This window comes from Periplaneta americana, chromosome 4 (assembly GCF_040183065.1).
Source record: "Periplaneta americana isolate PAMFEO1 chromosome 4, P.americana_PAMFEO1_priV1, whole genome shotgun sequence".
Classification (NCBI taxonomy): domain Eukaryota; kingdom Metazoa; phylum Arthropoda; class Insecta; order Blattodea; family Blattidae; genus Periplaneta; species Periplaneta americana.
The window spans coordinates 159,319,525-159,344,821 of record NC_091120.1 but is presented as its reverse complement, the minus strand read 5'-3'; the positions used below and the strand labels follow the sequence as shown (position 1 = coordinate 159,344,821).

At 36.7% G+C, this 25,297-nt stretch overlaps 1 protein-coding gene across 1 annotated transcript in view; it reads left to right on the top strand.

Annotated features, from left to right (window-relative positions):
* LOC138698362 (WD repeat-containing protein 3) overlaps nt 1–19,149 on the top strand; it is a 33,731-nt gene extending 14,582 nt beyond the window's left edge. The window contains exons 7-15 of the mRNA XM_069824219.1: nt 437–575; nt 2,669–2,859; nt 5,379–5,574; nt 7,075–7,305; nt 10,029–10,298; nt 12,938–13,183; nt 13,621–13,820; nt 16,511–16,733; nt 18,876–19,149. Of these exons, the coding sequence (XP_069680320.1) occupies nt 437–575; nt 2,669–2,859; nt 5,379–5,574; nt 7,075–7,305; nt 10,029–10,298; nt 12,938–13,183; nt 13,621–13,820; nt 16,511–16,733; nt 18,876–19,040 (1,861 nt within the window). The 3' untranslated portion in view covers nt 19,041–19,149. The remainder of the gene's footprint in view (nt 1–436; nt 576–2,668; nt 2,860–5,378; nt 5,575–7,074; nt 7,306–10,028; nt 10,299–12,937; nt 13,184–13,620; nt 13,821–16,510; nt 16,734–18,875) is intronic.
* Nucleotides 19,150–25,297: the final 6,148 nt, after the last annotated feature.

The window sequence follows — 25,297 nt, the reverse complement described above, 5'->3', positions numbered from 1 at the left end:
GCTCGTCATCCACAGAGACGTGGCCTTCGTTGAACTTCCTAAACCATCTCCTGACCATTCCATCACTAATGGCATCATCACAAAGTTGACGATGTATGTCAGCTGATTTGATGTTTCTCGCATTCAAGAAACGGATAACAGACCGCATCTCACAGTCAGCGGGGTGCTCGATCACTTTAAACATTTCAACTGATCACAACTAACTACACATGGACTGAAGCTCTGAAACTGCATGCACAGCTTGCCTGAGGACTGAAAAAGAAAACACGCATGCGCAAAATAATGATTGCAGCAATGCGAAGGCTATAATTGAAAATGGAACTTACTTGAAGAACACGCCTCGTATGATTTTTACCTACATCATTAAGTTTTATTTAAGCAATTAATTTTTACACTGTTGAGATTATGTATAGTGTTATGTGACATATGATTTTAGCTTGGAAGAAGCTGTCTCTAACCAGCAGCAACAGGAAATGGGCCTTAAGGACGAAGTGCGCAGGCTTGCTTCAGTCAAAGTAACAGACAGCAAAGTCAAGTCTGTGGACATCGTGATGGGAAGAGGAGAGGAACTCAGGGTATGTCTGCCCAAAGGAAATAAGTATTTCACATAAAATCATAAAATGTTTGTTTTATTTTGCTTTTGTTTTGTTAAAATTTTTTAATGAAACTAGGCAAAATATGTATGGTATGTAAACTGCTTCCGAAAATATAATATCATACTGTATACGTGCATGTATTTGATATAATCCGATAATAACAAAATTCAAGTTCCTAGACACAATGGAATACCCAAAAGTCTAATTCTACTCACATTATTTGGAAATTTTCAATATGGCTGATTACAATAGGGGTTTCTCTGCAACATATGATAAGTTTCTAATAATCATCACTAGGAGTGCTGATTTAGAGCATTGTTATCATTACTTTTCGAATGTCCTAGTACAGGTTCCTTTGAACCCCTGGAGTTGGTGCCAATACCATAAGCACAACATATTCAATTTGGTTCAATTTCGTTTTTTGATACGGCTGCTTCATCTTCTATAGCTAAGAATCGTCCAGATGACTTAGCTATAGAAGATGAAGCAGCCATATCAAAAGACGAACTAGTGCTCAGGGAAATGGAGAGTGGGAAAGTTTTGGGTGAAGACGAAGGAAATTCTATCATTATACAACAAAATATATGAGAAAGGCGAATGTCCTGAAGATTTCACAGAGACAGTGTTGCTGACAATACTGAAGCAAAATAATGCTAAGAAATGTAATGAATTCAGGACTATCAGCCTGTTATCGCACTAGGTGAAGATTCTCCTGTGAATACTGAATCAATGTTTATATTCTAAGATGGAAGAAGAACAAAAATTTGGCTTCAGGAATGGAAAAGGTACGAGGGATGCAATTGAATTACTGCGAACAATCGGTGAAAAGGCTTTTGACGGAGTGAATTGGAAAGGCAGGAGGCTATTCTGTAACCTTTATATGAAGCAATGAGTCAAAGTTAGGACAGGAGAAGAAATGTCAAAAGGAAGTGGAATAGGGAGATGAGTATAATAAGGATGCCCTTTATCACCTACCCTGTTCAACATCTACTTCTAGGATTTAGTGAAGACCTTTTTTCAGAACATGGGAGAGGTGATAGTAGGAGGAAGAAGAATAAAGTGCATAAGATTTGTTGATGATATGGCATTTTTAGCAGAAGTGTAGACAATAGTAAGAGACAATTACTAGATCTAAATGATAGCTGTGAGCAGTATGATATGAAGATAAATTCAAACAAGACGAAGACCATGGTTATCAGAAGAAAAATAAAGAAGACAAATGTGCAAATTCGAAATGAGGCAGTGGAACAAGTGGACAGCTTCAAATACTTAGAATGTACTATGAGTAGTAACATGAGCTGTTGCCAGAAGTCAAAAGGAAGATAGCAATGGCAAATGGGGCATAAACATGGACATACGATGAAGTAGAAGAGAAACAACTAGAAGCATTTGAAATATGGATATGAAAAAGAATTGAGTGTGTGAAATGGGGAGACAGAATAGGAAATGAAGCTGTGCTAGAATGAGTGAAGAAAGAATAATGCTGAAACTGATTAGGGAGAGAAAAATAAAATGGTTGGGCCACTAAGAAGAAACTGCCTACCAAAGGATGCACAGGAAGGAATGGTGAATGGGAGAAAAGTTTGGGGCAGAAGAAGATATCAGATGACAGACAACATTATGATATATGGAATATTTGCAAAGGCTAAGAGAAAGGCGGAAAATAAGAAAGATTAGAGAATGCTGGATTTACATGTCCTTGAGCAGAATACTATGAATGAATGAATGAATGAACAAAAAGTTGCAATAAGTGTCACATCATCTGCAAAAAGTATGACATGGCTGCAGTTTTCTATTTTTTTATACTAATTCATACATGCCCGTGACACTGTTCCCTCTATTTCTTAATATTGCTATTCATGTATGTGATGAATACCAGAGATGTAATATTTTATTTCATATTTTTTGCATTCTGTTAATTTAAAATTTTCACTGTAGTTAGATTTTTTTTAAACATTACATTCTGTATGATTTATTGTGGGACATTATCTTTGACTAATATCTCTAATATATAATTATTTCAAGCTATCGTAATGGGTGATTTCTTGTTCTGTTGTGTGATGTTGGAACAGGTAGCACTGACGCTTAACAGCAATTGTGTGGAACTCTATTCCCTGCACGTCTCCATGAAGGAAGCTGAAAGCCGATGTCTGCGCAAGATCAGTGGCCAGGGTCACCATTCAGAAGTGAGATCAGTTGCTTTCAGTTCTGACAACTTAGCTATAGTGTCAGCAAGTGCAGAGTCCATCAAAATGTGGAACAGGTGATACTAACATATTGCTTATTTAGAAATGATGCACGTAAGATTTGTGATCGTTTATATATGTGTTAAATGCTATACCACAGTCTAGTATATATATAGTCACGAAGCTCAATACTTACTAAATATGCATACATAGACAGTTGAAATATGCATCCATAGATAGTTGCTAACCACCAGGATCGCTACTATCGCCTCATCACAGACCCTTTCCCCAGCAGATGATAAAATGTATTGTACTTTCGATATCGTATTCTTTTGAAAAAATTAACACCTTCCTTCCATTATTGAAATAGGAAATACAAAAGGTTTATATATTATTTTCATAAAGTATATATTATATTTTACAAACTCACCTTCCTGGATCTTTCGGAAGAAGGATAACTCTGACCTCTTTTTCTTACAATATTTATAGTACCACAAACGTCTCCTTGTCCCATATTATTATTCAAATTATTGTATTTTAGCCATTTACAGTTATTACAACTGATAACGAACGTTTCACAGTTTACATAACTTTTCACAATAAAGCGAAATATGGCACAGTCAATGCCTTTTCGATCTCAGTTCGGGTTTTCTATTTCAGTGTATGTAGCTCAGTGAAATATTATATTATAACTTTATTGCGTATCATTGCTAAGTTTTATTTAGTATAATGTGTCCATAAGTTCCGTTTACTTCTTGTTGCATAATATGTTGCAGAAATAATTACAAAACTGTGTTATTTTAATGTGAAGAGAATTTTACGTGTTAATATAATCTTTCGCATCAACATTTTAAGTTTAGAATGGAAGCTATTTTGAGGTTCAATAAAAACGAATTTATATTGTGATTTTAATTTAGCACATCTACCTTCCTAAATTGTAGATAGAAAATTTACCATACCACTCCTATGAAATTAGTGTATGTTCGATTGTGTTACATCATCTCTTGGGTAGTAGATAAATACAATAATTCAGTACTCAATTGTAGTATTAAAATACAGACAAATAGAATGTGACGGGTGTCATACATGACATTATGTTTAATTATAATGTATAATTGCGAATATAGGAATATTAGTTAAATATAGTAAACATAACCTATAATTTCCATATGACACAACATACATATGTAGTGGCAGGGCATTGGAGACCACTAAAATTAGACAGGAGGGGGCAGTTGGTACAGTAAACATAACCTATAATTTCAACATATCTAAATATCTGTGCGGTGCAACTGAAAATTATTGAATCGTGCATAAATAAATGTACAAGAATTTCGCAATATTTAATCGAAATAAAGGCTGGCATTACACATACGAACAACGTAATTTTCACACCAAAAATAATATTACACCTTAACTCGCAAGGAATTATGTCTGAAGTGTCTCCTAATCATTGTTTTAAATTTTATTAATGCAATTACACTACATTTTAGAGAAATATATGTTACTCTTTATGCATTCCAATTAATTTATATGGTTGAAACACCGCCCTTCGTGATCGGGTTAAGCGAGTCTCGTCTGCCGTACGGCCTGTATTAGATCACGATGGCAGTGACACAGTCTATTGTTCCTAGTACTCACAGCGCTCCAAGCGGCTAGCAACTATCTCAAGAAATGCATAAAAATCATCCCAAGCTTCGTGACTGTATATACTAGACTGTGTAAAAGGTAAAAGGTAAAGGTATCCCCGTAACATGCCATGAAGGCACCTGGGGGGCATGGAGGTAGAGCCCCATGGTTTCCATGACCTCGGCACTAGAATGAGGTGGTGTGGTCGGCACCACGCTCTGACTAGACTGTGTGCTATACTATAAGATTAATAATATTGTTCACCATTTTGGAGTAAGGCTTTAACACACTACAGCAAGAAAAATGTAATGCATTTGTCGAGCTATGGAAAATGCTTTCCTTTAGCATGTAGTAACGCTCAAAATGGATTTTTTTTTAATGTTGAAAAACAGACAAAGATGCTATATTCTTCGCAAAGAGTGCAGAATATCTCATACTGTGCTCACTGGTTCTTCTGTCCGATACTGAGAACCTTTAAAAAATGTGCATGAATCGCAGCAGTTCGAGTAAAATGTCATTGAAACAAGATAAAAGCTTCTGGGGACAGCAACTTAAAATAGGGAACTGTCCCCAGAAATCAGGGACATCTGGTCACCCTATAGTGTCGGTGCAGTGCATGAGCAAGACTTTTAATTGTGTGTCAATAAGGTTCGTGTATTGCACTGCTGAGTTCTTGTCCTTATCCTATGATGTACTGTAATGGTCATCTTTGCTATTATAGTGGTAACCATGATTGTCACTAGATCCGAGATTATACTAGTCTATAAAAATCATATACGTTTCTAGATTAAATTAGATATAACCAGACAGAAAATTAAGATATTGGAGAAAATCTGTTCCACTACTTCACTCATTACAGGTCTTCTGTTTGAAATGGTGTATCAAACACAATGATGTTAACAATAAAAACTATTTGCAATTTCTTCTTAGCATCATAGAATGCAGTAAGGTTTGTTTCTTCCATCAGGCCATCACTGGCATGCCTGCGAACAGTGCAGACTGACTATGTGCTTACCTCATGCTTTGTGCCTGGTGACCGCCATGTGCTGGTGGGCCTGAAGAGTGGCCACATGCTCATTGTGGACATAGTATCTGGAGATGTTCTGGAGGATGTGCCAGCCCACAGCAGCGAGCTCTGGTCCATCTGCCTCATGCCAGATCAGGTACGCTATCTCATCTGAAAGTGATGAAGTACTAGCATGTCCAATTTTCTTCCCATCCTCCACCATGTCTCTCACTGTGACTTCTCTTGGTACACCCAGTGACAGAATGAAAATTGCTACAGAGCAGTGTCCGTGTTTTTTGTCAGCCTGTTCACAAAAATTAATTTTGATTATATTTTCACTGCTTTCAGATGTACCAAGTCTTTATCATCATCATCACCACCACCACAGTCACCATCACCACACTGAGAAAACGTGTACAGAATGTTACATGAAAATTTCTGAATCATAATAATACAGTATTAGACAGTTCCACTCTGTAAATTTCCACATAATGTGTACTATTATTTACTTACTTAATCACTTACTCATTTATTTATTTATTTATTTATTTATTTATTTATTTATTTATTTATTTATTTACGTAATTACTTAAATAAAGTCAACTCTGGATATAGTGAACATTCGGCTATAGTGAACCTAAATCATTGGTCCCGACCCACATACATTAAAAAGTACATTAATATTTCCGTTTATAGTGAACCCTCGCTTCGGTTATAGTGAACCTAAAACTAGAACTTTCCCAAGAAAATGTAATTTTAAAATGGCCAAAATGGTAATTTAGGTAACCCTTTGTCCTATAAACTTCCAAGAATATGTTCAGAATAAAATCTCAAACCTTCTACTCCTTAAGTGCATTGAAAGACAAAGGATTCATTCAGCTTCCTGGACAGTTTGAAACATGTTAAAGAGAATAGTGTATGCAGTGAGGGATAAAGGAAGGATTAATTCTGATTCTTTTAAAAGAGGTTATTAGAAAAATAGGAAGAGAAAGTGTTTTCTTTTGTAAAAGGGTGTAGAGTGATGATCAAAGGGTAAATATAGGAAGGATTATAGTATAATGGTACTCAACTCTTCCTCCCTCATCTTTGTAAAAGTGAAACCAGGGAAATTCCAAGCCGAGTACACAGTAGCATACCTCTAGTGGGAAGAGATACGAAATCGGTCAGTGCCTGCTACCTATATGGCAGATTAGATTCAAGTTTCGAACTGTGAACATCAGGATGTCAAAGCGTAAAGTGTTTAAGTTGGAAGATAAAGAGAATATTAGTACTGATATTGAACATGCTCTGTCCCAAACGGGCATTAACTCTTTGTATAGCAACGTCAGTAGTATAAAAACAGACACTTCAGTTTTAGTGAACCTTGGATATAGTGCACTATATCCGAAGTTGACTGTACTTACTTAGTTATTTAATTGCTTACTTATTTAATTAATTACTTAATTGTTTGTTTGTTATTAATGGCGGGTACTTGACTGTTACCTATAAACCATCTCATGTGTGCTATTTTGAGCCACACTGTATGTGCTGTTTTGAACCGTCCTTGTCTAATAATCTGAACGTCTTCATTTGTACTATTTTGAACAGCCTCCATGTACTATTCTGAATCAATCCATTTGTGTACTTTTCTGAACCATCCTGTATGATGGTAATGCAGCGTGGCTGTGTCTCTGGAGGAAGTGATGCTACAGTCAAGTTTTGGCAGTTCGAATTGATCAACGATCCCAACAACACAGAGAGCAAGGCCAAGGTGCTGTCTGTGCTACACACAAGGACCCTGAAGCTGGAGGAGAATGTGCTCTGTGTCCGCATCTCACCCAACAACCGTCTGATAGCTGTTGCTCTCCTTGATTCAACAGTCCAAATATTTTTTGTGGATACACTCAAGGTAAAGATAACCATATAACTCTGACTTTATTAAATTCCCTCAAACTTCGTGACTATTTGAACTGTAGTCAAAACAAATCATTGCATGAGTTTCTTCGTTCTCTTTATTCTATTTTTTGTCCTCATTTCACTCTTCTTTTTTGTTTTCCTCTGTTGCGGATTCTCTCTTCCATCTCATCTTCCCTTTTGCCTTTTTCTCCCTTCTCTCCTTTATCTTGCACTTCTTTCAGGTTTAGTATAATGGTAGCTTGTGGATAAAAAACTGTGCTATAATTTATATGATAAGAACAAAATACGATACTATTAAGGTGCAGTTTCTGTTACATAAAAGCACAGTATAATACCGGTCTGTCAACTCATGATTACAAAATATTTTAGCACATTAACATTTTATTATGTATGAAAGCCAGGAGTAAGGGAGTGAGACGAAGTATACATGCACAGAAATCAGATTTATTTACTTTTCACGTGCTAAAAGAAAAGTAAATATACTTTCTAAATAAAATGTTACAACAACTAGAAACACAAGCAAATTGGTAAACTTCAAGTACAACCAATAAAAGCAATAACTACAATTAACTATCTCAACAGTGGGTATAATAATGTGGTGTAGAACTGGAGGGAAACAGTTGTTAGCATTTAATTACTTATAAAACTAAATTTACCTGCTTGTTCACGTTAATTTGCACAAGGGTGTATATTATGTATGTATTTATGAAGTTACTAGTATTAGGCCCTAAAATTGTCTTTTTAATAGGACGCACATCATATTTATGCCAGAGAAGACAATTTTAATTAAATTTTATTTTACTGAAAATTTTAGGAACTTGTGTCCTGTTTTCTCAGAAATGCTTTAAACTACAGTAAGCTACAGTTATCAGAATTTGTACACATCTCTTAAGTATTGTATAGTCCTGTCGCTCTAATTTCTGGCAGCCAATCGCGTTGCAGGTCGGCTACATTTAAACGTGTGCATCTTGTGATTTGCTGAGGAAAACGTTATTCTTTCTTAAGGCTCGATAAATACTTAATATAATCGCCCCCATTTTGACTCTTTCGTTGGCGTTCGCAGAAAGCACATTAAGACGTTATTTGCCGCTCAATTATATGCTGAATTACAGTGAGTTTAATTTATTATCATAGGAACTACGACATGATAATGTTTAACGGTGTGGCAAATAGATTCTTCGTATGGTAGCTCAGCAACGAAAGAACAAAAATGGCGAACGATACTACCTACCTAGATTTTATAGAGCCTTCACTTCCTAAGAGGAGGAGTCACGCCAGAAATAACAGCATCGCAACTATAGTATGAATATATGTGAATAAGATTTCATTAATATAATGCAAATATTTATTGAGACATGATTAAAATAATGTATGTACAAATTTTAGTTTTATTCTTCACATGTTAAATAATATTTGTATTGAAACTACTTAAGTTTAATAAAATGAAAGAATGTGGGTACAAAATTTTGATTCTGAACCTCTAGTGTTTCCTGCGGAAAAGGCAACACTTGTTGGTCGAATTATTCATTATATCTTTCATATTAAAATATTTTTAAATCCATAGTAATTACTATAAATTTAAAAATTTGCATGCTTATTTTTTATAATCTTAGGATTATATACAAAAACTATCATGAAAATCCATGCAATGAGTTGCAAAAATGAGTCTAGTTTCATTTCATACTATCCAGTCCCCTTGTAGCATGGATGTTTGTCTATTGTCACTGTACTGTAGGTGGAGACTTGATATCATTCTAACTTCGAATATTTAGAGTCAGTGGCGTAGCGTCAATGTAAGCTAAAAAGCTCAGCTTCCCCAGTTAATAATAATTTCATAATAAACGTGCAGTTTATGGACAAAATTATTTATTAATTTTAATAGAATTTATATTTATGCGTTAAATATTGTGATGCGGCAGCTCAGGTTGATTTGTGATGCAGCAGTAAACAAGAAGCCTGCACACACCAGCTTCCAAGCAGACTGGTTTCTTCTGTGTAATCCACCCCGCAGATTTTCCATCCCTTTCTAACTAAACTACCCTAGTTGCAAGGCTAGCAAGAAGCTAGCTTTAACATTTAAAATAAGTAGTTTCCGAGTTATCCCTTTTCGTCAGTTGTGTTCAGTTGAAGCGTTAGTGTGCATTGTGGCTGATATAATAAATAATGAGCGAAATAACAGTTCCTGACACTAATTTACTTGAATTTTTTAGGACAATTGTATTATCAAGACTGACTTACGAACAAAAGTGTGATTTAAAAAAGAAATGACCGAGTCTTTTGCTGTCAATGAAGGACACAACCAAAAGACAGACGCATAGTTACGTAATGATACTAATATTGTGATTTCTCTAAGTATGACAGGGAGTGAGCTAATGTTATACGTATACGTGTCTATTTGTTAGAGATATGTGTAAACCGTGAAATCATATTTTACTACGTATCATTTGAGGTCATGCCTTATTGGTGTTACTTACGATGTTCCAACCAATCTTCGACTGCTGACTTGACATTGACTACTATTTATTTTAAGACTATATTTTTGCAATACGTTTTCTCATATTGCATGAAAGACAACTTGAGTTAGCTTCCCCTGCTCAAAATTTCATGCTACGCCACTGTTTAGAGTTCCCCCAATTTATCCATCTCACTAGATTTTTCAACTTGAAGTAATATCTGAATCCTGCTTGTTGTTAATAAAGGATTATTTTCCCTCAGTTCTTCATCTCTCTGTATGGCCACAAGCTCCCTGTGCTCTGCATGGACATCAGTTCTGATTCTACACTCATTGCCACCGGCTCTGCGGATCGAAATGTCAAGATCTGGGGCCTGGACTTCGGGGACTGCCATCGCTCTCTGTTTGCACACGACGACTCAGTAACAGGTCTCCAGTTTGTGCCCCGAACACACCAGTTCTTCACATGTGGCAAGGATGGCCGAGTCAAACAATGGGATGCAGACTCCTTTGACAAGATCATCACATTACAGGTGATGTATGCTGCCATGAAAACATGATCACACGTAATTTTTATATGATTTTTCTAACATATCACCTTTGTGATCTAATGGTTCCCATGTCCCCTACTGGGTCCAAAGTTTGTGTGTTTGATATTTTTTTAAGGGATGACGAATTATAGGAAGGATCTATCCTTCCCCGATGTACATAGCCGCTTAAAGTGCACATTATTTATACCTGATTTCATTCTCACACAATTTGTATCCGGCCATGGTAAATTTCTTTCATATTTCAGGAGATTTCATATTAATGTAGAGAACGGAAATGAATGCATTTGTGGAAGTGAACAAACAGTAGAACATTTGTTATTTGATTGCCCACTTTATGGATATAGAAGGTACAGCATTGAAATGCACCTAAATAAATGTAATATGAGCTACAATAAGCCATTGTACTACATTTTCAGTAGAAATTGTTGTCTCAAAATATTCATTAATTTTATTAACCACATCAATGGAAAATTGTAAGTGTCAATATTGTTCTTGTATTATTTGAAAATTTTAACCTTAAGTATTATGAATTGTCCATCTATCCTATGCTATAAAAGGATGTGTGTAAATTATAAATTTACTTGTGTATGTCTGTCTGTATATTCCACATTGCTCTAGTATGTATCATAATATTTGTTGACTTATGGACGCTATATGTATTATTTCATGCCAAAGTCTATGTTATTGTTATTCAATTATGTTTTGTATCTACAGATATCATTTTTTTAAATGTATTTCGTATAATTAAGCGCTTTCTTTATGATTGATGTAGACTTCTCATGTGTTTGTGCTGATAGTTGTAACTATCGTAAAATTAAGTTTACATTTCACTTATTCATAACATCGACAGAAAAAAAAAATGTTAAAAATGTATTTATATTATATTATCTCAAGTAAATAGAAAACTTTAACCCTAATATACTCATGTAAAATAGGGTTTTTATGTGGGGGGGGGGGAAGGAAGGAAGAAATTACTGCATTTGACTATAAATGAAACAATTGCAAACATTCTTAAAAAATAGACTGGCATAACTGGATATATTCTTATTTATTATTATATTTATCTATGGTTATTTTACAATCTTTTTCACCTGCTATGGTTATATAGCATCTGAATGAGATGAAGGTGATAATGCCAGCAAAATGAGTCCAGGGTCCAATGCCGAAAGTTACCCAGAATTTGCTCTTATTGGGTTGAGGGAAAACCCTGGAAAAAATCTCAATCGGGTAACTTGTCCCAACTGGATTTGAATCTGGGTCTGCTCATTTCAAAGTCAGGCATGCTGTTACTCCACAGCGGTGGACATTATTCTTATTACATACATACTTTTATTTACAATAATTTTACATTCCACTGATCCTGTTTTCCAGGACACAGCATAGCATTCTCTCCCTAATCACTGTTGTAACCATTTTGATAATGGTATATAATAAAAAGTATGAAGGCAGATACAGTAAGCCAATAGTTCGTAGTACAGTGAAACTTCTCCAGACGACCATCCCTTTAAGACAACCACCCCTACTCCCGACCACTATTATCTGGCACAATATTATTCTCGTAAGACCAATGTATTTTGTCCCTCTTTAAGACGACCACCCATTTCCCCGACCAACAACCATGGATTTTGACTGCGAAACAAATGGTTTCTCCCCTTTAAGATGACCAGAATTTAAAATAAAATTGAAAATACTGTAGTATTATTCCTATACAGTATTCTTAGAATTAAAAAAAAAAACATGCTTCACTCTCGCCCTGCCCACAGGCCGCTTCCAGCCATTCTATCGGTCATCTGAGGTAGTTGTATTGTGTTGTCCTTAGAATTTTAAGAAAAACGGCATTTCAGCGCCAGCAAGGAACAATAAAGCCAGGTTCACTGTTCAAGGTTACTGCTAAGTTATTTTCCTAATTGCATGTCAAAAGATACAGTAAGTCTGTCTGACCATTTACAATATTACTTCTGACAAAAGGTTTAGGAAAGATGGGTTTGTATGAGTTTTGATAATACCGTACCCTAACAAGTTCTTGGCCTACCTGACAAATTAGATTTAAAAGGGCAATTAAAGATCCTGTTGGCAGTATTGCAATGCATAGGTCTCTAGCTCTTGAATTAGGAAATAAAAAGCTTTATGATTTAATCAGTGAAGTTCAAAAAGAATATGTAAACATTATCATCGATAAACATTTGAAAAATCTATACAAACATCCATTTTGAAATAATTACACCATGAAAAATGACTAACTTGGTATGCAAAGTAATTTGTATTTCTAATTTTACTGTAGTATTGCAACCTGCTTTTTGTTTCATTGTACAGTATTGAGAATATCACTACTAAATGTACGATTCATTGTGTATGATAAGTTATACTTGAATTTTAGTCTCTTACGAATCCTAAGAAATCTGAAAAGGTTGAGTTTTAAATCCTTCATTAGGCTGTATGCTAAATTTAAATACTGTATAAATCTAAATTGTTGATACCTCCTTAAAAAGACTACCTCTCTAGACTACCACTTTTTTATGTGCAATTTCTGGTGGTCGGATTAAAGAGGTTTCACTGTATATCAAAAGCTAGATAGTGAATGGATCCGATTTCTTACTTTAGCATGACTTACTTGCTTGCAGGCTCATCATGGGGAAGCCCGCTCTTTGGCAGTGAGTCCGAACGGCCAGTACGTGGTGAGCTGTGGTTCGGACAGGGTGCTGCGGCTGTTTGAACGCTCTGCTGAGCCTCTTGTGCTGGAGGACGAGGCTGAGGAGGAACGAGAAGCACTGGATAATGAAGCACTGGTGACTGGAGAAGAAACCACAGTGCCTGGACACATTGGACTCAACTTGCCATCCAAGAAGACAGTAGGCAGTGAGAAGGCTGTAAGTGTGAATGTATACATTGGCTCAAGATAGTTACCTTTGTCAAGGCTTACTAAATGTTACTTTGTAAAAGACAAGTCACTCGTTATATGAGAATGCTGTAAGTGCGACTGTACAGACTGATTCGAATATATATACTTTGTTCACGAAGTTGTTTACGTTAGTGAATACTAATATGAAGGGTAAGCCACTCTGTAGGCGTAATGATGAACTACAACACTGGGGAGAAGTCTAGGAACAAAGATTAATATTCTTCTCTTCCTTTCAGAGAATGGGTTTTAAATCTGTTCCTCATTGTTACAGCCTTTACACCTTTCTTCACATTCTCCTTTTCTTCTTCTTCTTCTTTCACTGAGGAAAATTTCTGCCAGTCTTATACCAGTATTATACATCAAGATGTTGTGATCAATCTTAAGTGTGTTGGTGTTTTACTGCAGGCAGAACAACTTCTAGAATGTCTCGAGATATGCAGAGACTTTCGAGCAAAGCTGGATGAGTACAATGAGCAGGTGAAGGCAGCAGAATCTAAGAAAAAAAAACCACCACCTCCACCTCAACCTCCTGCCCTCATGGTGGCTTATCAGGCCTCGACACCAGAGGACTTCCTCATAGAGATACTGCAGAGAATACGATCGAGGTAAATGACTGAATGTCACTATATTTCAGGGAAGAAATGTAGCTGGATCAGACTACTCTTTCTCGTGTTCCCCATCGTCATCGTCTAAAATGCCTTTGAAGGGTTGCATCTCTGACACTATTTGGATATGTGTGGCCCACTGAAAGTAACCAGACTAATTGCAACAAACAAATGACTTTGAGACGCAGTAGAAATCTAACCTGTAATTTATATGATTATATTCATGGTACAGTAAAACTTGTTCAAACAGAGCCACAAAGGACTGACATTTTCCAAATTGGACAAGTTTCTGCACTATACAAGATACACAAGTCTTGAGACATTTTATTATGAACATCGTCTATGATTGAAGCTTATTACTGTTACAGTATAGTACAGGGCTACTACACGAGAATCATTCGTTTTCAAGCTGCTATATTCTCCAAAGTATTACTCATACAACAATGAGTGATGCATCAAAAGAACCAGAAACGCACCTGGTTTGGATTGTGTACACCAGTTGGCAGCACGAGTGTAGTGCCTGCACAAAATGGTCACAAAACAAGAAAAAAATTTTTGTGTGTTGGAATATGCGAGACAATTTTGTCTTCCAACAAGACTGGGCACTCCCTCATTGGATGCTTTATGTTCGTGAATACCTGAACCATGAACTGCCAAATCGCTGGATTGGGTGTATTGGTGCACATGACCGAGCTCTGTTCCCTTGGCCCCCGGGTCACCAGACCTAACACCATGTTCTTCTACCTTTGAGGGTACATTAAGGACTGCGTCTACGTACCTCCACTGCCATAAACACTGGTACAGCTGAGGGAGCGCATCAATAATGCAGTAATGGCAATTGACAGGACAATGCTACACAATGTGTGGAACGAACTGGACTGTATGTCGTGTCACCTGAGGGTCACACACAGAATGTGGGAATAAATGTGTTGGGTGTACGGTTCTTTTGATGTATCACTCATTGTTGTATGGAAAATATAGCAGTTTAAAAACGAATGATTCTTTTGTAGTAGCCCTGTATGTTGTTGTTGTCGCGTCATTGTCATTGCTGCTGCTGCAGTTCTACGTGAAGATATACAGCATAGTACATCTATTCACCTGTCAACAGTGATCATATCTACATATAGTTCTATGTAAAGATATGCAGAATAATAAATCTATGCACCTGTCGATAGGTGATTACATTCATGTAGCTCTACATAAAGATAGGCAGAGAAGTAAAGTTATGCACCTGTCAATAGGTAATCGCATCTATATGTAGTTGTACGTAAAAATATGCATTATAGTAAAGCTATGCACCTGACAACAGTGATTGCATCTATATGTAGTTCTACATAAAGAATAGTAAAGCTATGCACCTGTTGGCAGATGATTGCACTCACGTAGTTCTAAGTAAAGATATGTAATCACATCTATATGTAGCTCTACGTACAAATATGCATAATAGTAAAGCTATGCACCTGTCAACAGTAATCACATCTACATGTAGTTCTTCATAAAGAATAGTAAAGCTATGCACCTGTTGACAGATCTATATGTAGTTCTACGTAAAAATACGCATAATAGTAAAGCTATGCACCTGTCAACAGTGATTGCATCTGTATGTAGTTCTACATAAAGAATAGTAAAGCTATGCACCGGTTGACAGATGATTGCATTCACGTAGTTCTATGTTGTTGTTTTCTAATGCCAGGCGTTTGACAACAAAGTCATTTGACCTCTTGCACTCCAATATTTTTCAAAGATATTATCATGGCCAGCCACTGAAGCACAAATTTTGAGGTGTTCCAAATCCATTTCTTGGTTTGAGTTGCACAATGGGCCGTTAGGGGACTGATATATTCCAATTCTATGCAGGTGTTTGGCCAAACAATCATGGCCTGTTGCCAATCTAAATGCAGCTACAGACGATTTTCGTGGTAAATCGGGAATTAACTGGGGATTTTGCTGCAGAGAGTTCCATTTTTTCCCTTGAGATTGTGTTATCACATTTTGTTTGTTGAAGTCTAAGTATGTAGATTTAATAAATCTTTTCACAGAGTAATACGTAGATTTAGTAACAGGTCTGTAAGTAGCAGTGCTGCCCTTCTTTGCTAAAGCATCCGCATTCTCGTTTCCCAGGATTCCACAATGGGATGGTATCCATTGGAATACAATTCTTTTATTGAGTGATATTAATTGAGAGAGTATTTTAGTTATTTCTGCTGTTTGAGATGTTTGTTTACGTAGTTCTATGTAAAGATATGTAATCGAATCTATATGCAGTTCTACGTAAAAATATGCATAATTTTTTTTCGTTTTCGTCTCTTTCTCTTTTTATTCTGTTTCGTCTTTTGTCTTTGCCTCACTTTTCATTTCTGCCTTGATTTTTTTCTTTTTCAAGTTTCTCTTTATTCTCTTCTCCTTTCATTTCACTATTATTTCTCTCTTTCTTCTTCTGTTTCCCTCTTTCTCCTCTTCTCTCGCTTCATTTCTTTACTTAGTCCTCTACTTTCTCTTCCTTGCTGGTAATTCTCTTTCTCCATTTCGTCCTTTTTCCTCTAGTTTCTTTAGTTATTTCCTTTCCCCTTTTGCCCTCTTCCTCTTTTCTTCTTCCATAGCACAGAAGTAGATACAAATTATATTAACAAAGATAAGATAGCTGGTATAGTCAGGTTCACTACAGCTTTAATGACTGGAATATGTTTCAGTGATCTAGAAGAAGCCCTCCTTCTGCTGCCATTCACATCCGTGTGCGAACTGTTGGGGCAGCTGCCAGCACTATTGGACAGAGGCCATCAGACTGAGCTGGTGTGTCGTACCATGATTTTCCTCTTCAGGGTGCATCACAGTCCCATCGTCAACAACCAGGCATTGCTTCCCATTGTGGGGAAACTCCAGCAGCTGGCCATCAACAGGGTCACCCAGCTCAGGGTGAATATCACAGTCCCATTATAACCCACAGAATGCACATAACATGGTTACTGTTCGATCCTGAATTTATTTTATTTTAGTAGGTTATTTTACGACGCTTTATCAACAGCTTAGGTTATTCAGCGTCTGAATGAGATGAAGGTGATAATGCCGGTGAAATGAGTCCGGGGTCCAACACCGAAAGTTACCCAGCATTTGCTCATATTGGGTTGAGGGAAAACCCCAGAAAAAACCTCAACCAGGTAACTTGCCCCGACCGGGAATCGAACCCAAGCCACCTGGTTTCACGGCTAGACGCGCTAACCGTTACTCCACAGGTGTGGACCTCGATCCTGAACACTGTCAGAATTTTGGTTCTGTATAATTCTTATAAAGATATTGGAGAGGGGAGGAGGGAGGGAGAAAAGGGGGAGAGAGAGTGAAAAGGGGGACAGAGGGGGGGGGGAGAGACCACTTCAATTGCGGGGTTAGAAATTAAGTGTGTGTGTGTGTATCTACCTTATTTTTATATACACTGTGTCCACACTAAAAGTATACAGAAATAACAGCTTATAGCTATAGAACTTGCATAAGGTTTATTAAATAAATTTCTTTGCATTGCATAGAGTAACTGAAAAAGTTATTTCCACTAGCTCGACAGATACAAAAATGATACTCAACCTCTCGCCAGGTGTTCACCAACATATCAAGTGTTATAAGCTCAACTGCTTGAATGATACGCTGTCTCAAATCAATCAAATTACGAATTTTTCTGCTGTACACAAAATTTTTAATAAATCCCCATGCAAAAAAATCCAAAGGAGTTAAATCCGGGAATCTAGGTGGCCAGGAAGTTGGCCCACCCCTACCAATCCAATTTCTTGGGAAGGTTACATCCAAAAACGTTTCAACATTTTGATGGAAGTCTGGTTGAGTACCATCCGGCTGAAATGTTAAATCCGGCGGAAATTGCGAAATAGCAAAGATCTCCAGCATATCAAGATACGTGATTTACGTGGGCATCTAGCAAATGACTGAAGCACCTGATCCACAGTCATTTCGGCCACATGGTTTTTAGAATGTTTTCTTGTTTTTGAAATCAAGCTTCCATTATCTCTTAGAGTTCTATCCCACTCGTAAATGGATTTGCGTGTAGGAGGATCCACATTCCATTCCCTCCGTATGCGCCGCTGAACATGCGTAACTGAATTCAATTCTGCAAATCAGAACATGCATTGAACTTTTTGCTGTACCCTCCACATCTCTATTGATAAGGAACTAGACCGATAATTGCAAATTTTCATTCATGCAACAATAAGTTTGAAACGAAACATTTCACACAATGGCCATGGAAAATGTGTGAAACGAAATCTTGGAGAGTTTTTCTATTGATTGAGCTTTATCTTAAGGAATTTTAATATATGGTTGTGAAATTATAAGCTATTATTTCTCCATACTATTAGTGTGGACACAGTATATTTCAATTACTTACAAATTACATTTACCTTTGGCTTAGACAAGATTCTATACAACTTCAGTTCTATGTTCTACCTAATAATATAGTGTCTTAGGCCTAACCACTGAGCAAGAACTTGAAAACAGTCACATAACATACGTACTTATAGTTACGTTGCATAATACTAACTAGATAATATGGATGACGGTGAAATAATTATTATTTTATAATAGTTCTTGAATATCAGTTTTTCTTAACATTGCATATTATTCAAATCGACATGGAACAGAGTACATGACAAATAATACCAGATGAAATTTATATATTTTACACATTTATAGATACTTGCTTTAATTGTTAATTTTTTTTTTTTAATAATTCAAAGTGATTTTTCGACATCATTGATAAGATGCCATTGAGATATAGGTACTTTACGGTTTGCTTTGTGCTCATTGCACCTCTTCTATGAAATTACTCCCCAGACATTAATAACAATGTAAATGGTTAGACACAAATTTCTTCAAAATGACCGTGTTATACTTGCTATGAATATTGTACTAGAAAGTATATACGCAATTAACATCATGCCATTTATTTTAACATTAATGGCAGTGGCTTAGAAATTAAAATTTCGTCCTAAATAATACAATTATTATGTATAATTATAAAGGAAAGTACTCACACTCTTGGTTTTCTGCTTGCTCCAGGACATGGTGGGCTACAACCTGCATGGACTTCAGTTCCTACAGAGAGAGCTGGAAGCAAAGGAAGGAATTCAACTGTTCAGGGATGCCACCCTAGAAAAGAAGAACAAGGATCGACAGAAAAAGAAGAAAGAAAGAGTTGCCAAAAGAGCATTAATGATGTTATGAAGTGACTGTGCTGTTTTATTTTTGTAACTATATTTGTATAAAATATGTGTAATTTTACTTCATTTGTTTATGAATCTGTTTTCAATGAATTATATTATTAATTCAAGTATTTCTTCTTTTTCATTCTTCTTTACCAGAACAACTTCACTGACACTACTTTTCAAGTGAGAGAAATAAGGGAGTTGAAAGTGGAGGGAGATGTGTGTATAAGTACATACACGCACGCACGCACGAGAGAGAGAGAGAGGGGGGGGGGGAATGGAAAGTGATTAGGATCGGGAGGGGAGAGAAGGGGAGGGAGAAGAAGAAGGGAGAGATTGGGGCAGGGGAGAGAGAGAGAAAGTCCTCATTGTCAATAATTAATTACTCAAGTTCGATATAACGCAGGTAGACACAAAATTAGTACTGATGCAAAGGAAAACTCACAATATTGTATTTTTTTTTCCAAACATATTACAGTGCTTAATGTGCATTCCATACATAACATTGCATAATTCAAGCCTGTAATCAAGTTCCCACCAAACTCCTTACAGTATATCACGACTAATCTCTCTGATGGCTGATGTGATGTGTGCAAGTAGGTCAACTAGCTTTGTTGCAAGTGGTGGTACAAAAATAAGATCCTCAATGAAACTCCACAGGAGTCAGCCACTGTGGAGTAATGGTTATCATGTCCGACTGTGAAATGAGCAAGCTCGGATTCAAATCCTATTTGAGACAAGTTACATGGTTGGTTTTTTCCAAGGTTTTCCCCCTTTTCAACCAGTTGAAGCAAAATTGCTTGATTAACTTTCAGTGTTGGACTCAGACTCATTTCTCCTTCATTAATTTCAACTTCATCTATCATCTTCAATAGTTTTAGGTTGACTAGGAGATTCAGCAGACGTGGTGCCATGATTGCCCTACAGGTATCGTCTGTCTGGAGGAGCTGCATAGATCTCAGGGAGCCAAAGGGGCTTCCACAGTGAATTACGGTAGACAGATGGCACTGTGGTGGGTCGCAGTATCTGCTGTGCTTCGATCTTCAGGTCAATATAGGATACAGTAGAACGTAATGCGCGATTTGCAAACAGATGCCATCGAACTGAGAAGGCTGCGGAATATCAGCAGGGAGATTCTGTTAGATCTGGATGCCGTAGTTGAATTGATAAGATGGCAAAACAGTCAATCACACACTCACATATGTAGTCCTAAGGACTTCAACAATCATCCCACAATAAAGAAGTCAGCTGCGGTGCAAGCCCTCCTCAGAAAGAGGGGGGGGGGGGAAACAAGAAATCACACGGGTGAGATTTGCTGAAAATGGTGGCCAAACGGCTCTTGATCCCCCTCAGCTGCACGCCTGATCTATGATTGTGGCAATCATCATTGAGGTGGCCCTAAATGATGTTATGGTAATGTGGAGGAGACACCATATCCTGTTGAAAAATGAAGTCAGCACTTTCTTCTTCCAGCTGCAGCACAGCTCCTGTCTCAGTAGTTTCAATGAAGAAAATGGGCCCATAAATCTTTCAGTGAGAAATGGCATAGAAGACATTGAGTATGAGAGAATCACCTTCATGTTCCAAGAATGTGTGAGGATTATCAATGTCCCAAATCCTAACGTTATATCTATTCACTTTCCCTGAAATGAGGAATATTTTTTCATCGCTACAAATAGCTTTTCAGGGAAACTAACTGAGAATTTCAGCAGAGAAAATATTCACAGACTTCAGTCTTCTTCAGGGTTTGAAGTAACAGCAGACAGTAGCATATCTCCGCAGAAATTGATATACAGTTTTCTGCGGGATACCAAGTTCTCGGCCTGCATGGTAGTTCGATTCCTGAAAGCTCCTTATACAATTTGCAGACATGTTCCACTGCTTCTTTCCCTGTTGATGTCATCTGATCGATTGTACATACCACTTACGAATTGACTTGCCACCGAGTGGGTGAAGGTGGTTTGTTAGCAGTTTAGTGGACAGTAAGTTTCCGATTGCACAAGTAAAATTTGTGTACCACTGGCATGAAATACATATATTTATAAAAAAAATACATACCTTCGGAAATTAAGAGCTATAAGAAACCATAAAATAAAATGCTTACAACAAACTTGTTTATATGAAAATCAACAACACAAAATGCTTTATGTTCTCCACTTGTCACCATTTTATTTAGCTGTTCTGTCCTGGCAGATGACACTGGAACCAATGCAGGAGAATTAAACTTTGAGAGTTTACCTTCCCAAGCACACATTTCTCAACGGTACATTTAATAGATTTCACATAACAAATGACTAAATTGAGAACTCATTTAGACTTCCCCCCCCCCCCCCAAAATAAATGAGTGCACGAAGTTATTTTACTTTCTCATACTTCTCAGCATAGTGGCCTAGGGTCTAGTGGTTACCATGCTACCCAATGAGTCTGAGGTTCGTTGGCTCAAATTTGGCCAAGAAGATAAAAGTTGTTGACACAACTTGTTGCAGAAGGAAAGTAAAGCTGTGGGTCCCATGTCTTAGATTTACAGAACGTAACAAATTTTGTCCTTGTTAGGGGACTCCAGTCAGAATTTGTTGGACATTTCTCACTTATGTTGAATTTTGATGCTGAATGACCTCTGCAACTGAAAATGTCGTTATACAAAATGTAAACGCTACAGAAATCGAAAATTTTACAGGTGATATACAGAGATGTTTCTGAACATAAAAGTTTTGTAAAGTTTTTTTTAATTATTTATTTTTATTTATTTATTTAATGCAGGGCTGTAGAGTTTATCTTTAGCCATGATAATGGCAACATGCGATAGTGTAAGATAAGTAAACAAATATACAAATAAACGGTGAGAAGAGTACAAAAATAGTTCATCTCATCAAGAATGATGGAATTTGGATGGCCATCATCTTCTCTCTTGCTTCCCAGTACTTCTCTACCAGTGTTGTGGAGGACAGATTGGGACAATCCATTAGCTGGTCTGAGTCCATTACGGTGTTCTGGTTGCAGAGTGGGCAGTTAGGCTTCTGGAGTAAACCAATGCAGCATAGATGTTTACCCAAGCAATCATGTCCAGTTGCTGATCGGAATTCGGCAACTGCTTCTCTCCTTGGCCAATCTGGTACCGAAGTGACATTGCCTTTCCATTCAGAGGTGCTTATGTTATCTTGCAGAGATTTTTTGTAAGTTTCCTTTACCTTCTGTCGTATGATAGTTGATGCTCAACTGTAGGGTACTTCACAAACATAAGGCAGGATTTTAGTGCCTTTTTTTGCAAGAGAATCAGCTATTTCATTCCCAGGGATACCACAATGGAATGGTATCCACTGCAGGACCACTTTTTTGTTTTGCTCAGTAAGGTTCCTAATTATTTTCCTAAATTCATGTATATCAGGACAAGGTGGAGAGTTAGAGTTGTTGGTGATGGCGGATATTGCAGCTTGGGAGTCACACAGAATTACAGCATTTGAAAATGTTGATAACCGAGGCAATAATTGTGTGAGAGCAGTTTTTATGGCTCTCACTTCTCCATCAAAGGCAATGTTTTTTTTTTAATTATGAAGTATAAAAAACAAAAGCACACATTTTCACAAACATTGAAATTTTATAACTCTTCAGACACACATTGTTGCTAATCATATTAATATAACAACATAATGCTGCACATGCTCGTCTCGTCAAAGCCTTAGTTCACCAAATGACATATAATTAAACCATTTAAATTTGCTGCAGCTTTGTTTCAGAGTGTGAAATATGTTATAAAATTAAATGAAGGGTTGATTTTAGATACATCAGGGCCTCTGAAGAGTAAAACTCCATATTTTAAATTACAAATTTCCCATCATATGTCTCGCAAAACTGTTACAACATATGCTCAAACTCTAATAAATAACAAACCCCACCCTTTCGTAAGCAATATTCCTGTCTATAAATAAAACGGTTTGTCTCGTCATTACTCTTGAAGATGGCAGACAAGAAATCCATCAACAAATCATTGCCCTGGTTCACCTAGGCCGTAGGTTATTCTACATCAAGAGGAGCCAGAGTGATTGCAGTCTTGTAAAAGTATTATTGCCCACTAATTTTTATAAGACAGGCATACCGCTAACGAAGTTTATTAACAAATGTCATTTAACATTTAAAATAAATCAATTAAAAACGAAAATAAAAAATAATTTTACTCTACCCAGTGGCGAACTCACAATCTATGAAACAGAAAGCATTCATCTTACCCGTATGCCAAACAATCTTGTAAGGTTGACTACATTGTAGATGGACGACTTTCAATGAACGAAGTCCACACCTGTGGAGTAACGGTCAGCACGTCTGGCCCCGAAACCAGGTGGCCCGGGTTTGATTCCCGGCCGGGGCAACTTACTTGGTTGAGGTTTTTTCCGGGGTTTTCCCTCAACCCAATACGAGCAAATGCTGGGTAACTTTCGGTGCTGGACCCTGGATTCATTTCACCGGCATTATCACCTTCATTTCATTCAGACGCTAAATAACCTGAGATGTTGATACAGCGTCGTAAAATAACCCAATAAAAAAAAAATTCAATGAACGGACATCACAGCAGTTCAAAAGCAGTTCATTTACATTTATGAACCATGGAGTGGAACTTGGAATTTTTAACAACCAAGAATTGGCTGATTCTTTTTGCCGTACAGTATACATAACAGTCATGATGGCTCAATTCAATTGTGCTGGGCTAATAATTCAGAGTTCGTTTTCTTGGTTGATTCATCCGTTTTTAAATTAGCAGCACTAGGGTGTGATACACGACAAGGTGATCGACTGGTTTCTGAATTTGTAGAACTGTAATTTTTGTTGTGTTTTATTAGTCACTGATCCATTGAGACGACACTGTATAATATGAAAATTGAAATTATTCGTAATATTAAATTAATATTATTATGTTCGGAATCAAAGACACGTGGTTATTAGCACACAGTTTAATAGTAACACCTCACATAAGCCTGTTCGCACTGAATGAATAAAAATTGACTTCACAATAAAAGTAGCAGAACATATGCACAATTATTGACGAAATTCGTTTCTTTTTAAAAGTACCTTACGTGTCAAAATTTATTTCTGACTAAATAACATTGCCAATCAAATTTATTTTACAATAATTAAGACCGTAATTCTTCGAGCACATTTACAAAAACTTATTCTTACACTGTTGGTCTCTAGAGAAAAAACTACAAACATTCACACACCAATTAGATAAGGACTAATAACTCACCACCTTCATCAAGCAGACAAAAATGTTCAATAGAACTGACTACCTTAATTGAAAAAAAATAAAGTCGTATTTATTAACCCTTCGTTACTCGCGTTAAATTCCGTAACGCCAGTACTCACCTGGATTACAATGGTAATCCACATTTGTTTTTGTTTACAGACAAGGTTTAAACATTGGAATTAGATTTAAATGTTAAGAAATATATTGTTTTCAGTTATTACAGTAATAAGAATAGATATGGTACGCATAACGGAACGTATTAAATATAAATATTAATAATGAAATGGATAGTACACAAATTGCATTCAAGTGACATGTTTGCATAATATTTCAACACTGGTCGTGTCTTTGAGTCATAATTTATTGTTGCATCATAGTTATGAGTTAGTTCACTATCATCATAATTATGTAGGTTATCTAGCATTGTTGCTCACTCGATGTTTGAAGGTCATCTGAACTCTTGATCTCTCTTAATCTCTCCCACGGGAAACGCAAGTTCACTACTGCTGACCTTACTTACGTCATATTTGATAACCGAATACCTCACTCAGGGGTGTAGCAATGAAAAAATTCAAGGATATAACAATCATTCTCACTTCACTTGTAATATTTTACAGATGTTTTTGTGTATTGTAAGAAGGATATTGATGCACTTTCATGTTTATGTTTGCATTTCACACTTTACACACGTGAGTCTAATCTACATCTGATTCAATTATCTGAGTAGGCCTATGCATTTCTTCTACACAGTTCAAACAAATTACATCTGAATGAGTAGGACAAATTCTCTTCAAGCACTGGGAACAAGATTGTCTTGTGCTCTTGTTTCTTGTTCTACCACACATGTAGCACCTACCAATACCTTCTGGCCGTGTTCCTTCTTCTTGACCTGTTTGTGGAATGCCTAACAGTTGCTCTCCTCTTCTCTTTATTTCTCTTGGAATTGTCTGTTGGGTGATACGCTCGGAAATTAGTGGCTTCATTAGGTCCAGAGCAAGGGTTTTTAGGAAGTTTTTCCGTAGAATTTTTTGTTTGTTTGC